General features: G+C 44.0%; 1 protein-coding gene across 1 annotated transcript in view; it reads right to left on the bottom strand.

Moving 5' to 3' along the window:
- The window catches only part of SLC6A18 (solute carrier family 6 member 18), a 35,161-nt gene that overhangs the window by 14,270 nt on the left and 4,021 nt on the right, over window positions 1-16,870 (bottom strand). The window contains exons 2-7 of the mRNA XM_054985830.1: window positions 13,579-13,719; window positions 10,248-10,385; window positions 9,291-9,472; window positions 5,787-5,895; window positions 3,784-3,898; window positions 1,672-1,800 (exon numbers count right to left, since the gene is read on the bottom strand). Of these exons, the coding sequence (XP_054841805.1) occupies window positions 1,672-1,800; window positions 3,784-3,898; window positions 5,787-5,895; window positions 9,291-9,472; window positions 10,248-10,385; window positions 13,579-13,719 (814 nt within the window). The remainder of the gene's footprint in view (window positions 1-1,671; window positions 1,801-3,783; window positions 3,899-5,786; window positions 5,896-9,290; window positions 9,473-10,247; window positions 10,386-13,578; window positions 13,720-16,870) is intronic.

Consider the following 16,870-nt stretch of genomic DNA (forward strand, 5'->3'; position numbering starts at 1 on the left):
GAAGCCAGGAATCCCTCTGAGTTATTTGCTCTGCTAGAAAAACCCTTTCATAAAGAAACAACATTTCCTGGAAAAGAGAAACAACAACTCTCCTAACAGCATTCTGTCCATTTTGCTTTTCAAACCAACTCTGACTGATTTGGATTCCTGGGCCAAGCCTGGCAACCAGCAACAGGACTGGGGGCAGGAAGATAGGGGCATGTGACCCGGAAATAACAGGGTAGCTCTAAGAATTGCTGGAAACTCTATGGTTTTATCATAGAGTCTCTGGTGATTCTGTAAGGAAATAGTCCTGTTTGGCCAGTGTGTGTATGAATTGGGCGTAAGTGTTGCCATTGTGTGAGAGGATGTGTTTTGCAGCACAGCTGTGGTTGCTGCCGCTGCCAAGATTGTGGCAAGGCTGAACATTCCAGCCAGTGAAGCTTAGCTGACCCAGCTGCAGTTCCCAAGAGAAGACAGCATGTGCTTGTGGTTATGGTGTGTTGGCTTGGTATAACTGCAGAACACCCAACCTCACACGCAATTGCGGGGCACTGATTAGTCAGCGAGATCTCCCCAGGTTGCTAAGCAATTAAGAAAAACTTGGATGTCTTATTTTGCTTTTGTTCTCAGCCTTTTTCGGGGATCTCTTAGAGGCCCTTATGGGTTTTCTCAGTTATGGGTGCCTTCTCACCCTTGGACTGCTGCTTAGATCTGATGCAAGAAACCTTGATGCCAAGAATGCTGAGTTACACCTACAAGTTACTATCATAGCTTAGAATGGCCAAAGACTCCGCTTTGTCTAGTGTTAGGCTTACTTACATCTTTATTGTTTTATCTGTCTTTTTAAGCACTTGCCAAAATATAGCTTTATGCAGGGCTTTTTTTCAGCGGGAATGCAGTGGAATGGACTTCCGGCACCTCTTAAAAATGGTCACATGGCCGGTGGCCCCGCCCCTTGATCTCCAGACAGAGGGGAGTTGAGATTGCCCTCCGCGCCGCCGAGCGGCACGGAGGGCAATCTAAACTCCCCTCTGTCCGGAGATCAGGGGGCGGGGCCACCGGCCATGTGACCATTTTTGCCGAGGGCAATTTAAACTTTTTAAAACTCCTCCCTTGTTCCAGCTGACCCAAAGTGACATCATTGTGCGGTCTTGAGTTCCACCACTGAGTTCCACCACCTCTTTTCCCAGAAAAACATTCCCTGGCTTTATGCACTTTTATAATAAACAAAATATCCTTTATGATTGTGTGGCATTTCTTTGATCTTTAGCTTCAGTCTAAACCAGTACACAGACTGGTTTGGACAAGCTACCTTTGTAACTTTTGCAGAGAGTCAGCAGAGGTGAGTCTCAGGTAACATCTAGTAAGACTCGAGGCTTGTTGTGTGATGCTCTATATACATTATTTAGAAATTTGTGAAGAACAACAAACTGAATTAAGAACAGAGCAATATTTTCAATTGTTTCTAATGCCAGGTAAAGTCTGTTCATTTTGTTTCACATTCCCTCACTGATTCTCATTCATGTGTTTTGTTTTAATTATATGAAATTGTTATTATGTATTTATATGTGTTATTAACCTTGTTTTAATTTTTTTGTTTATTTTTCACTGCCTTGGGGAACCTAAGTTGGGTGGAAAGGCAGCTTTAAACTAAGTGAGTGGGTAAGTAAATAAACATACAAGGCTTACCTGTCCAAGCAGTCCCAGTAGCCAACTGTGGCCTTAAACCCCAAAACTGAAAAAACAGGGATTGAAGCGTACAGAGAAGTCATACTATTCACCGCCGCTATGGTGACAGCATCCTTTTCACAGTCATTTCTGGAAGGGGAAAACCCACATACAAATTGATGTAAGTTCTACAAAGCATGGCCTTCATAACAAGAAATGTACCGAGACAGTGTGGTGTAGCGCTTAGAGTGCTGGGTTAGGAGACCAGGTTCTGTTCCCCACTACTTATCCTTCTTTATCTGTTAAGCCAACTGGCTGCAGACGTTTAATAGTTACGCAGAAAAAGGATTTGAGCATATCGTTTTAGGTGGGTAGCCGTGCTGGTCTGCAATAGAACAATTTGCCATATAGAGTATCCATCCAAAAGGCTACATTTGCGGAAATCCCCTTTTCTACTTGGGTTGTTAACTGCCTGGAGAAAAATGGCCTGTCCTTTAATAGGGTATTTACCAGGTGATGTTATTGACCTCCACATCATAAAATGCTTCGGCAGTCCATTTCCACACATTAAATATGGATGAAAGGGACAGGGCATTTTTCTCCAGGTCTGTTGGCAACTTTGCCTTCTATACAGCTAGGCATGTTCCAGCAGCTGTGTCTTCCTTCCCCTCTATCAACAATTACTACAAAGAATAATATTTTGGCCTGCTTTAAATGTACGTGGAAGTTTTTTGCCATCTTTGGGGCATGGAGCAGGGTTCACTGGGGTGTGTGGGGGGGGGAGAGGTATTTGTAAATTTCCTGCATTGTGCAGGGGATTGGACTAGATGACCCTGGAGATCCCTTCCAACTCTCTAATTCTAAGATTCTATGGTTTGGTGACATGTTCAAACCAGATTGCTGACACCTGTGTATGCCAGACTGGCACAATTATACATCACACTTATACATCACAGTGCAATCCTAAGCAGAGTTGTGACTTTCTAAACTCATTGACATCAATGGAATTAGAAGGATGGAATTCTGCATAGGATTGCCTTGCTAGTCATTGGCCGTCGTCACACGGCCATTTATTCCGTCAGTTTTGCACCAAATAGCGTCTTCGTTGCTGTCAGCATCAGAATGGGTTCACCCATCACATCACATATGCTTGCGCTTCCAGTTGTTCAGGCAGAAGCGCTCTCTGACATCAAGTTGAAGTGTCTCCAGACATGGGGAAAAAATAAAGTCCCCCCCCTTTTTTTAAAAAATCCGTATATTTTTGCTATTTCGAAATATCAGCATTGTGCTAGTCCAACCCCAAACTCAAGCGTGATAGGCAGCCGAGTTTTCCCACCCATAAACTGGTCGAGCCAATTTTTTTTTTCCAAATTAGAACAACCAAATGCCTTCGGGCATTTATTCTAGCATTACAGAAGATCACAATAGCACAATAAGGCTTATTTAAAAAAAATAATAATAATTAGGTGCACGATAGCCAATCGCGAAAGGGCTTCTGGGAGTGAGGGGAGGGAAAATCAACTGAAAATGTAGGAAGGATGAGCGGGGAAGTGAGCGCTTTGGCGTTGCGAAGCGTTCAGAGACGATCCTGGGCATTCACATGGAAGCAGATGAGATTGAGAAAATGAATAGCGACCCGTTTGGGAAGGAGAATGACAATCTTGCAACTGGAATGGAATAAGGTGGGCATTCAGCGGGAGATGTCGCTATTTTGGCGCGAAATTTATGGCCATGGGACGACAGCCATTGATTCCTGTACTTTCAACAGTTCTGTAGAAGATGGAAGTCAGAAGTTCCCCTGACACACCACCGACCATCACCTTTTTCTATAGTTGTCAAGTCTCTCGCCCTTGAGTTTCTTCCCATCTTGCTTTTTAAAAGAGCAGCTATACAAGTCGCCACAGAAGGTGAGGAAGCTGGCTGGCCACGGCCTCCCCCCACTGCACCCCAGAAGGTCCCCACCCTCTTAAACCAACATGCAAGGAAACACACAGCTGCTTTTCCCTGGTCCAAGATGGGATGATTGAGTCAGAGCCCATCCTACAGATGGGAAGGAAGCATCAAAGGCAGGCACTGAAAGCCATCTCATTGCTGCGTTTTATGATCTGCAGCCTGAAGCTGGGTTCTACCTACTTGGCTGAATTGTAGCTTGAGAACGCAATGTGGCCCCCAAATGCCAAAGACAGAGAGAAGAAGATCTGGGTGGCCGCGTCCAGCCACACACGTGGATTTTTGAGGATGTTCAGCTGTCAACCAAAAAAAAAGAAGAAGAAGGCAGGGATGTTGTCAGTCTTTAAAAAAAACAGCCAGAGGGAGCATTCACGGTTCAGAATTGACAGGCATTGGAAGAGTTAAGCACTCCCTCCCACCTGCTGATTTTCTTTACTTCTTCTGTCTCCTACCTACCTGTGCAAAAGACTTACTAGGCATGCATGGATTGGGAGTCCTGTGTTTTCTTTGCAATACGTAGCTCCACCTTGTCTAGCTCTAGGTAAAATTTGATCCACAGCTTCAACTTTCCCTGAATTCTAGAAGATGTTTCTATACCGTACCCTTCATGACTTCTGGAGGTTATTCTTGATTCTTTGGGAGAGCACCACTCCCTGACAAAGGGCCAAGCTAGAAGTGACGAATGCAAAAATCCCATTCTGAAGGGACACTCTTCACTCTCCCCTGAAGGGTGGAACTTGGTTGCAGCCATGATCAAGGTTCTCAGAGTTGCTTGTCCCCTGTGTTCTTTGTTCTGCTGCTCTTTAAACTTTCAAAGGTCTATCCTTCCATCTTCCTGGGCTCTGCCTTTCTTCCTGGGGCCTCACCAGCCAGCTACTCCTCTGGTGGCTACCTGATCCTGCTGTTGATAGCTATTCAAGTCAGGCTTCTCCCAGTGTGCCTCAAAAGGTCTTACCCTGGGCTTTTTTTCTAGGAAAGGAGGTGGTGGAACTCAGTGGGTTGCCCTCGGAGAAAATGGTCACATGGGTGGTGGCCCCGCCCCCTGATCTCCAGACAGAGGGGAGTTGAGATTGCTGAGCGGCGCGGAGGGCAATCTCAACTCCCCTCTGTCTGGAGATCAGGGGGCGGGGCCACCACCCATGTGACCATTTTCAAGAGGTTCCGGAACTCCATTCCACCACGTTCCTGCTGAAAAAAAGCCCTGGTCTTACCAGAATTTTATAAATGGAAATATGTATACACATTTTATTTGTGAAGCTCATGCTTACAGGTACCATGCAGGGAAGTCTAAATTTGCATCAAGGCTTTGGGGATCCCCATTCTCTGCCCCCTATCAAAGTCCTCAACTAGCCATCCCAAAACTCAGAGAGGTCTTATCCAGTCTGTCATCCTTAGGGGCTCTGTGGATCCCAGCCAATATTAACTGGTAAAGGAATTCAATATATCAGAGTGTTAAATAGTGGGTGCTACAGGTTCAGACATCACATAATTCAACAGCTCTTTATTTAGCAGGAACACAGAACACAGACAGACTGAACAGAAGCCCTCAATATATTTGCAGCAGCTCCACCCCAAGAATAACTGATAGCCAATGAGAACACATACTTTACAATACCATCATTTGCATGAACTATATACAATGTATGAAGTAGGCAGGCCACTGATTGGTCTTTATTATAGAGGACCGATTGGCTGCTGCCTTGAAAACATAACCAGTGATATTGAAGGGATTATGGACCAATGAGAATTGCAGGCATTGGGAGCCTTGGCTGAACCTTAAGCTCAACACAGTATAGTGCATTGCAATCAATACAGTAAATACCTTAGAGGCCTCGCTCGGCCAATTCAGCCCAGTACACAACACCCCTCCCCCCTTAGTTTGGAACACCCTGTTGTTTGCAGATAGGCTGGGGAAGGTGAGCCAGAATACATTAGAGGCCCTGAGTCCAATACATAACAGAGCCAAGCTACAAGTGACAAATGACACTTGAACGGCAAGTGAACAGATTCACGTGTATTCCTCCCTATTCACTACATAATCAAGTGGAGTGCAAGTGAACAGGGAGGAATACACGTGTATCTGTTCACTTGCCGTTCAAGTGTCATTCGTCACTTGTAGCTTGGCCCTCAGATGGAGCACTAAGAAAATGATTGCTTGTTAAATATTTTTTTTAAAATACTTGCATTAGGAGTGAAGAGATAGATTAACCCTTCAATGGCTCCTGGAAGAGTCAGTCCATAAATAAGGAATATCGTCAGAACGATATAAGGAAAAATGGCCGTGACATATATTGCCTAGGAAGATGGGGAGAATTGGGAAAAAAGGATCAGAGATAAGCACAAAAGTAACATGAAATTTGACAGCCAGTATGGTAATAGTGGTTAGAGTGTTGACTAGGATATGGAAACCTCAGGTTTGAATTCTCACGTTGCCACAGGAGCGCACTGGGTGACCATGTGCCAATTACTGTCCCTCAGCTTAACGTACCTCACAGAGTTGTTGTGAGGATGAAATGGATGTTGTAAGCTGCCTTGGTTCAGCTCTGGAGGCAAAAGTGGAATATACATTTCTAAATAAATAAATAAAACAGTCACGGTTCCCCTCAGCTATATTATCTATACTTTAGCCAGATTTATACCAATTAGTTAGCATTAAAAAGTGGAATATAGATTTATAAATAAATACATTAAAATGTTGGTATTTCCCCCTGACTATATTATCCACAGGTTTATACAGAGTAGCATAAAAAAGTACAGAAAAATCCAACACATTTTATGGATCCATTGTTTTGATGGAGTTATTCTGAATTCAGCTAGACAGATTGATACCATTTTCCTCCCATTGACCCGGATCGATACAAAGGCCTGGCCTCCTAAAAAGTAGCTGCGTTGGGTTGGTTCATCCATGCTTGAAAAACTGGCAGCTGAACATGTGAACTGGACTCTATTTGAAAGTATGATGTGTTTGAGGAGACATAAGGTGTGGTTCACACATGCAAACAACCACTATAATGTTGCCGTCTTCAAGACAGAAACGTCCACTGTAATGATTTGAAGTGTGTGTGTTTCTTTAAATGCTTGGTGTGTGACAGAAGAAGAATGGGGTGGGGGGTTAAAGAGAGGGATGAGTGAGTGAGGTGCTTGGTTGACGATGGAGAGTATGGATGGAGTTGAGAAGTGTGAGTGGAGTGAAATCTGATTGGACAGTAGCTGTACTCTAGGGGCGGAGTAAAGTACAGGGTTTTTTAGTTATTGACTGGAGGAAAAAATATTCATTTTGGGCCAAGCAGGCAATCTGTGTGGAAGCCTGAAAGGATTCTCATTCTAGTTCAGTCAGGCAATCTGCGTGAAGCCTGAACTGTGTGTTTCCGAGAGAAAATATGCATTCTGTTTAACAAGGCAATCCTAAAGAGAGTTACTCCAGTCTAAGCCCACTTATTTCAATGGGCTTAGACTGCAGTAACTCTGGTTAGGAAGGATTGTGCTGTAAGTCAGGCAAACTGTGTGTGCGCCTGAGAGAGAACATCTGTGTATATCTGAGTGAGAGATTGATCTATCTAAATCAGGCAAGGCCTGAATGAATCTAAGTCTGTGTGGAGTTTATTCTCTTAAAGAAGACCTGTGTAGAAAATTACTTTGTGTGACTGAGCCTATGTAAGGAAACTTTTAAGAACATATAACTATCTTTGAAACCACCACACTTAAAGAAATAGTGTGAAACCAATATGCTTCATGTAATAATAAAGGCTCATTTTGGTTTTTTGTTCACCCCAGAGTATATGAGATTTCTATATATCCCAGCCTTAACTCAGGGCCACATAGTCCCTCAAAGGAGCCTAATGTTTGGACATATTATTCAGGAGGAAATTAAATTAACTAGTTTGGAATTGAGTTCCTGGTGGCAGCATTACCTATCCAGAGGGTGAAATAATAAGAGGGTTTTAAGGCACCAAATTGAACTACATGAAAGAAAAGGAGACATGACATCCACGTGTGAACTAGTCCTTTGTCCCAGAAAGAAAAGTTACAGAAGGCAAGGACTAACAGATTCATTGTTGAATAGGAGTATAACTCCTATCTGGTTATACTCACATCAAATGTTCACCAAAGGTGGAGTGAGGCCATGGCACAGTGTTAGAGTATCTGTTTTGCATGTAGAAGATCCCAAGTTCAATCTTTGGCATCTCCAGTTGAAAAGATCAAGTAGGAAGTGATGTGAAAGACCTGAGACTGGAGAGCTACTGCCAGTCTGAGCAGATAATACTGACCTTGGAAGACCAACCGCCTGACTAGGTCTGATTCCAGACGGCCCTCCCCATTGCGAAACGTTACGCGTCATCACACGTCGTCACGCAGAAAACGCGAAATATCGCGTTTTCTCGCGCGAGTTTTGTGCGACGTCACGCGAAACTCGCGCAAGAAAACGCGATATTTCACGTTTTCTGCACGACAACGCACAATGACGTGCAACATTTCGCAATGGGGAGGGCCGTCTGGAATCGGCCTAGGTATAAGCAGTTATGTGTGTTCAACCTCAAAATGTAAAACTGATGAGGTACAATACATAAAACACTGAGAGTTTGGTCTATCCCATATATGTTGTCCAATACTGAGTCAACCCATGGGTCTGTGTAACCCAGAATTGACACCGTGATCAGCAGTGTGGCTCTCCAATGTTTTCTCCAGCTCTGCTATTTAAGATCCTTTTAATCAAAGTTCATACCTGGAACCTTCTGCATACAAAACTATTGTTCACTGGGGACTAGGAACCCAGAGGAGACTGGGCACTCTCAATTCACTGGCTGATGTGTAAGTACTGTGTAGTTTGCAGTTGTGCGATTCCCAATGGCGGTGGAGGAGAGAAACCCTCAAGTCAGAGTTGACTTATGGCAACCCCTGGAGGGGGTTTTCATGACAAGAGACTAACAGAGGTGGTTTGCCATTGCCTGACTCTGCAACCCTCATCTTCGTTGGAGGTCTCCCATCCAATTACTAACCAAGGCTGACCCTGCTTAGCTTCTGAGATCTGATGATATAAGGCTCACCTGGGCTATCCAGGTCAGGACACAATTCCCACTAAAGTGCCCTTCATAAGTGTACCATTCAACAAATTACTCTTCAGTGCTAGTTGACCTTGGCTCTCTGTATTGGGAATGCAGCTTCTGATCTTAAATTAACACAGTTGCCTTACTCCAAGAAGGCAGATGTGTTCTGGTGAAGAGGCACAGCAATACACTCATCAAGTCCCCCAACTGAATTCAATACAGATACACCCACTACCCAGAAGAGCAAGCAGCAGCATGCAATGAAGTGTACCTAGAACTGGAACGGAGTCTTTATAAGTGCATACTCTTGAAACTAGCAGCTCCCTTTGCTAACTATAACTGCAGAGATATATTGCTCACCCGTGCCTGGGCTGTATCATTTCAAATTACAGATGAGGCCTCCATGACAAACTGTAACAAATTTCTTGCATATAGATAATTACATTTCAGGGAGAAGCATTCTCCCATAATACCTACAATATGCCTAAACTTCTATGTGCTGATCTTTTTGATCTGGTGGTTCATTCAGTTTCCTGATCGCCTACCTGCAGTCTTAAGTGATACAGCCCAGCCATAGGTTTACCTCCTGTGGGCAAGAATCAGCCCGTGAAACATGCCCTGTATCAATTCCTGCCCCCCCCTCACCTTTCCAGTTGATTCAATCCCACGAATTGTACAGATAAACACAATAATCCAGCAAATGGCAGAGCATAAAACAAGCCACCATTGTATGGAGCCATTCTCTGTGATATCTGATGTTACATTCAGCGTTTGCCTGTACCAGAAATAATTCACGGCATCGCTTTTATGACATTCTTCAATGAATCCTGAAACAAGAAGCAAAGTAGGCATTACCAAACTAACAGGCGACATATCTTTTAAGATCCTTCCATTATACCAACAGAATAACATCAAGTTAAGGATTTTTCATATTGTGGGCGTGGTTCCGAGAGAAAATTCATCACTGCAGTCAAACCACATGGTACAGTCTTCCTGGACTGTACCACTTCAGCCTGCAGGTGATGGCTTATTTTTTTGAATTTTTTTTTTAACTCTCCCTGCCTATACACAGTATAATACATCAGGGTTGAACTTGAACCTTTCTCCCTCAGTTTGTACATTTAGAGAATTGTCTTTGTTTTGCTTTCTTATGTGAGGAGGGAATTTTAAACAAATACAATTCGGTCTGCCTCCTGGATCTCCTATTTGCTCCATGAAGGAAAAATTCTGATGGTGCCAGAGTGCTTCCTCCGTGGGAACTGGGGGCAGGGGCTGCGGTCTGAAAAATGGCTCCGCGCTAAAAGTGTAATGGGAAGAGCGTTGCCAGTTCATCTCCCCCTTCCAGCCATCCATGCTGTGGCTTAAATTTCCTCCCCAGCCCTGCTTTCTAGGGATTTTGGAGACCCAATTTGGCGCACAGTCTGCGACCATCAGAGTTCGGCCCTGATCACCAATTTATATCGGCTAAGCAGCCTATCAGGTGCAGGGGCCTAGCAATGTCCGTTTCCTCCCTTCTCCCAATATGAGTCTTTATTTCAGCCTGTATAAAACATTTCATGTGAAGGAGTAACAAATTACCGCAGGCAGACCGTTTGAACCCACCTGTTCTGTTGTAGTTTATTGGGCAGCGACTCCAAGGTAAGGGTTCTTGGAACGAATTCATGAAATACCACAGCACCCAGGCCAAAATAGTATTATAATAGAGACTGACTAAGAATGACACCATCAGAGAAGCAAAACCTGTAAAATACATAAGGGCACAGCAATGGCATGAACAATAGCACCGAAGTTGTAGTATGATATACAGACTCTAAGAGCTTGTGATACACAGGAGAAGATCAAGTAACTAGGGCCGATTCCACACTACCTTAGCTCCCGCTTTTCTTGTGCAATGATTGCTCCATCTGTTATTGCGCATTCTTCGCTTGTTTGTCCACATCACCCTTTGAATAGCGCTTCTCCTGCGCAATCCGTTGATCACATCCCCTTTCAAAAAGACGGGTAAAGGGGCGGGAAAAACCCGAACGGCTCCGCGGGGTTTTTTTTTTTAAAAAAAGGACAAATTGACGCTATATCGACGAGTAAGCATCCTGGTTCAATGGTACAACGACACCATTAAGATAATATATTTTAAAAAATCACCCGAGACACTTACGATGAGCGCTCGGAACATCACAGCCTGCATGCTGGTTGAAATCATCCGGGAATGGGTGAGCAGTCATGATCACCTACAGCAGCATCCCACAGCAGAGCTTCATTTTGTCTTTGGAAAATTGAAATCTGTGCCTAACTTGTCGGCACAGTCCGTGTCGGGGCGTAACATGAGCCATGATTTCAGTATCATGTGGATGCCCCCCCCCAATATATAAATTGAATTAACATATGAAATTGTTCCTCTGATATTTGAGGTCTGCCTGCTTTTTTAAAATGAGATTAATATGATGAGATGTCGACACGGTACTCTTATTTTTTTAAAAAAGGGGTGGGGACAAAGGCGGAGAATTACTCCTTAATTGGGAGGCGGGTCAAGAGAGGCTTGGAATTCAACGGAGGGCAGTTATTCATCAAAAGATAACCCGCGGCGAAAGTGCAATGGGCTGTGGCGACGCCATGGCGAATTAATGACGGCTTTGGAGACGATGCATGTGAACAGATGAAGGAATGGTGCTGCAGAAGTGAAAAACTGCCGCAAGAACAACGGTAGTATGGATTCGGCCTATATCTCTACATGAAAAACTATCACAGTCTTTTGAGTATGGTGATCGTACAAATCAGCCCTTAGTATAAACCAGTGGTTTTCAACCTTTCCAGACCTTTCCAGACCTGGGATCCCATTGAACTACAAATATATGAGAGGTAGTCAAGTGGCATATGCAGGAAGTGATGTGATAGGAAGTCATGTGACAGGAAGGAGGCATCAGAAGGGGATCACCAAGAGAGCCAAGGACAGGAAACGCAAGCCAATACCTGGTGATGTAACATAGTGAGGAACATGCTAAGAGTCATGGATTGCCATGGAGGAACATTCTCCAAATGTGATTGCACCTCACCATGCTGCCTCTCGTCTCAATGTGTGTGTGTGAGCTTAAAGATAGATAGGAGGTATGAATGATGCCCTTGCTGTCTGCACGTGCGCACTAGCAGCAGGTCCTTCCACAGGGCAAGAGAAAAATGGTGGCTGTATAAGGACTTGCAGTCCAGCAGGAAGGGCTCCATAATCCACCTGAGAATCCCAACCGCACTTTATGCCACTGGTATAAACAAAGTGCTTAGTCAAGCAATGGTCATAAATGTTTGGAAATCTGCATTGACCTTTAAAAAAAAACGAGTCCCATTGAGGTTATTCTTCCTTTACTTTGGACACATCAGTAGTCGCTGTGAGAGTGGAAATTACACACCACAAAGTGAACCACACCCTAGAAGTGATTGTTTGCATAAGCAGAAAGAGAAGATTTATGTCATCTGATTTCAGTGCAAATATAATACTTTCCAAGGTAGTCGGTCACACATTTGGACCTGGGTTGTATCTATTGTTGGATGACGCATCATTCAGCGATGAAGTGCAAGTGTAAATGTCATATGACATCATATATACCACAACACTTTTTTATCAACTCGCTTCAGACACTGGGTTGGATCTTGAGGGCCACCTTCTCCCATATGAACCTACCTGTCCACTCCAGGCATCTACAGAGGACTTGCTTTGGGTGTCCCTCCATCTGAGGCAAGATGCAGGACAACCCAAGAAAGAACCTTCTCGTTCGGGGCACCGAAACTTTGGAACTCCCTCCCCAAAAGAGTTAGTCTGTCTTCTTCTATAGTTATCTTCTGCCAATGGGTGAAGACTTTTTTGCTTCATTTGGTGTTCCCCTATGGTTATTTGCCTTTGGCCCTTATTGTGTTATGTGTGTTTATGTTTTTACTGAACTCTTTAAATATTTTATACTTTTAAAATGCTGTTTTAATGTCTTGATGTTTTAATGTTGAAATGTTTTGATGTTCACCACCTTGGGGACCTTGTTTGGGTGGAAAGGTGGCATAGAAATATATTAAATAAATAAATAAAAATAACAACCATGAGCAGAGTTCTTCAAAGAGCAGAGGTTTCCCACTTGCTCTCTCCCCTGCATCCCTCCCCAAAGCCATTCCCGATGGTCATGGCACACTGAAATGCCATGGGATGTTGTCTGGAAATCTACAGAAATCAAAGGTATAAGCAGAAGTTCTTTCCACTACTTGTAGAAGGGGCTTCTCACCCAGTGCTTTCCACTAGGGTCAAGTTCACACATTATATCCATGTCCTGCACAACAGGGATAGGGTAATCACATATAGCCAGGGCTTTTTTCTGGGAAAAGAGGTGGTGGAACTCAGTGGGTTCCCAGCACACGGGGCAACTCCTAGCAGGAGGTGGTGCCCCTGGTACCACATGCGTGCACGCAAAGAGCACGCACGCTCCCAGGACTGCACAATGACACCACTTTGGGTCAGCTGGAACAAGGGGGTTGTTTTTAAAAGTTTATATCACCCTCGGCAAAAATGGTCACATGGCCAGTGGCCCCACCCCCTGATCTCCAGACAGAGGGGAGTTTAGATTGCCCTCCGCGCTGCAGCGTGGAGGGCAATTTAAACTCCCCTCTGTCTGGAGATCAGGGGGCGGGGCCACCGCCCATGTGACCATTTTCAAGAGGTGCCGGAATTCCATTCCACCGTGTTCCTGCTGAAAAAAAGCCCTGCATATAGCACAGGTAATTCAGTCCTCACAGGTCTGGATCAAATTATGAGAAATGATTTATTTGTGTGAACCAGCTTTTAGGCACCTTCCAAGAAGGACCAATAGCTTCTCAGAGACCACCCAGTCCAGTCGCATTTCCAGGAATGAGCAACATTTAGCACAGTTCATGGTTACTACTCCAGGCAGCTGCAGAAACCTACCCACTCCTCCCAAGTAAGGAGAGATAGTACTCCAGGCTCCAATGCTCCCTTTCCTCAAGCACTGTCCTACAGCCAGTTCTAGATGAAACAATGGGATTCCTTCAAACACAAGTGCAATGAAATATGGAACCAGGAACGCCCCTAGGAAACAAAAGTCAAACACAATGATCTGTTAGCATTTAACATCCTAAAACTGATAGGACCCCTTAATTTGTTTTTAAAGGAACAGGTTTACCTAGAGTTCTTTATATGTTACAAACAGGACTAAGGACACCAGTATTAACTGTTATGGTTCCCAGTTAGCAGTGAAAGGGCCAAGCCAAGAACTATTAGAATCATAGAATCATAGATTGGAATGACCCTCCAGGGTCATCTAATACAACCCCCTGCACAATGTAGGAAATTCACAACTACCTCCCCACTCTACACACACACACACACATGCAGTGACCCCTGCTCCATGCCCAGAAGATGGCGAAACCCGTCAGAATTCCTAGCTAAACTGGCCTGGGGAAAATTGCTTCGTGACCCCCAAACTGGCAATCGCCCTTACCCTGGGCATGTAAGAAGGGGCCACAAGAACTAAGCACTGATGTAACCCTTCCAGCCCTCCCTCTCATGATCTGCCTGGGTTCACAGAATCAGCATTGCTGGCCATCTAACCTCTGCTTAAAAACCTCCAAAGGAGGAGAGCCTACCACCTTCCAAGGAAGCCTGTTCCATTCAGGGACCGCTCTAACTGTCAGGAAGTTCTTCCTCATGTTTAGCTGAAAACTCTTTTGATTTAATTTCAGCCCATTGGTTCTGGACCAACCTTTTGGGGCATTAGAAAACAATTCTGTGCCATCCTCTACATAACATCCTCTATTAGTAACATCACCATGGAGAATCTACAACAGCTCTACGTACTTCAAACTACTATTTCCCAAATTGGCAGATTATTTTCGGTGCATACTTATTAGCGATCTGCTAAAACAAAATTAAAAGTAGAGATTACCGGTGATCTTTCTTCTTATCAATCCCATTGTGGCATTGCTTGGGATTTGCATGATTATGTGCAAGACGATGTCCAAGCATGAACTAAAAAGCCTAACAGGGTGAATGGCAGGGAGCAAATATCCTGCACAAATGTAGAAGGTGGTCAAGATGACAAATAACTATACCTTTTAAGAATTAGGAATGGTATAATAAGATGTTTCAATTGAAATGGGCAACGTGTGTGGAATCAGTTGTAGATGATCACTAGAGATTCCATTTCCATGAGCTGGACTGTAACTTGTTTGTTTATCATGGATATGGTATATGGCTATGGTACTGGGGTGGTTTTTTATTTTCTAAAAAATAAAATTTAAAAAACCATGATGTGGCTGTCACTCTATTCAAGTTGCATTAGAGATGGCAATGTCTCATAAATCAGCACCAATCCCATTGCAAATAAAATCTGAAAACATCACAAGATGGTTTGGTTTGACAAGATAAAGCGTGCAATATCTCCTGGAAGGGAAGGTGAGGAATCTGGTTTCCAGCAATCTTTTTTTATCATATGCTATGCTACTTCATTACCTGAGAAAGGATGAAACTGTGGGGCCTTTTCTACCGATTGTTTGGCTTTCTCTGCTTTGTAAAGGGCACCAATCTGCTGAGCAAAAGGGCTTTCTAAAACCTAAGTTAATCGGCTTTAAGTTTATCCTCTGAAGGCAGTTAGCAAGGGTCAGATATAATGATCACTGTTCACGTTACTGACAGAAATGATTACAGCATGCTATTATCAGGACCGAACCTCTCTAGAGAGAGACTTTTCCACAATGGCTAATGCATATATTTTAAACTCATTTGTCAGAATCAATGCAGGCTTTTTTTTTTAAAAGCTTTTATGATCATGGTTGCCTAGAAGCCTGTTTGTTTGATTCTCAAAAAATAAAACTCTATCTCCATTTAGGCAGTCAGTAAATAACTGAATTCACTCAGGCAATAAATCCTGGTAGTAAAACTGATCAATCAGTAACAATAGAGGACGATAACAATCCAAGGAAGACCTAAACGAAAGCTGTGCGCAAGAGACAGCAGGCAGAAGCAAGGAAAGCGTTTTCGATGCCGGTTACTCAGTAACGCTAATCAGCTCTGAATTAAAATTAGAGAGTTGAAGTGAGGCTCTGGTTACCAGCAAAACTAAGCGAGGCCATGTCTCTACTTTTTACTTCCTGGAAGCAGCACTGACTGATGGTGACCCCAATAAAGGGCTTTCAAGGAAAGTGAGAAGCAAAGGTGGTTTGCCATTGCCTTCCTCTATATAGTCTGCCTTGGTGGTCCCCCATCCAAGAACCAAACCTGCTTAGCTTCTGAGCCCTGACAAGATCGGGTTATACCATGTCACCTTCCCTCTGAAAAGCAATTGGGGGAGTGATTTTACTCTGAGTAGCAGAGAAGGGGCTTCAACCTTCCCTGCCGCTCCATTTTTGACAGCAAAAATGGCTGCAAGGGAAGACTAGCCCTTTTCACACTGCTTACCTGCTCCCGGAACGGTTCGAAATATTGCGCAAAAACGCGGAAGATAGCGTCTTCTTTTGTGTGCGATTTCGCACAAAACTCTCGCAAGAAGACGCTATCTTCCGCGGTTTTTGCGCGATATTTCGCAACATTCCGGGAGCAGGTAAGCAGTGTGAAAAGGGCCACTGTCTCCCCTCCGGTTGGGATCATAAGTTCTCAGTCACATGATCCCAAGACACATGGTACCAGCAGTGGGACAAATGCCACCCCCTCTGGCTCTTTTTGTTACCCAAATCTGTGCAGGATGACAAGATGAAGCCCTTTCTCATGCCATGCCAACATGCAGACCAAAATCCCCCCCTCTCAGTTGCTTTTAAGGTGAGACACCTCTTGAACATCTAACAGAGACATTTTGTGCATGGAATATTTACTCCTTGTCTGGCTCTGTAGTGTTTTGGATGTTTTTCTGATATACGCATAGCATTCAATATCTTCAGAGGTATCTGTCAGTCCCTGGCAGGTAAAGCCCTCAAGTCCATCCACAGTGAACACACGTTGGTTCCAGCAGAATCAGCTTTATTAGGATCTATGCAGTTCAGGTCCGTTCTCCATCACGGAGCTTGGCAGAAGTGACAATTCAAAACAAGTAGTCTATGTTATAGTTGACTTTTCCCACGCTCCAAATGACAGTTAGGTTTTGGCACACAAGCTTACAAGAGTTCTGTGAGAACCTATTCAGTTATGACTTTGCATTAGGTACGCAATGCCTAATTCCCAGCATCTGGGAACAGGAGTGAAAACTGGC

The sequence above is a fragment of the Eublepharis macularius genome, chromosome 7 (assembly GCF_028583425.1).
Source record: "Eublepharis macularius isolate TG4126 chromosome 7, MPM_Emac_v1.0, whole genome shotgun sequence".
Taxonomy (NCBI): Eukaryota; Metazoa; Chordata; class Lepidosauria; order Squamata; family Eublepharidae; genus Eublepharis; species Eublepharis macularius.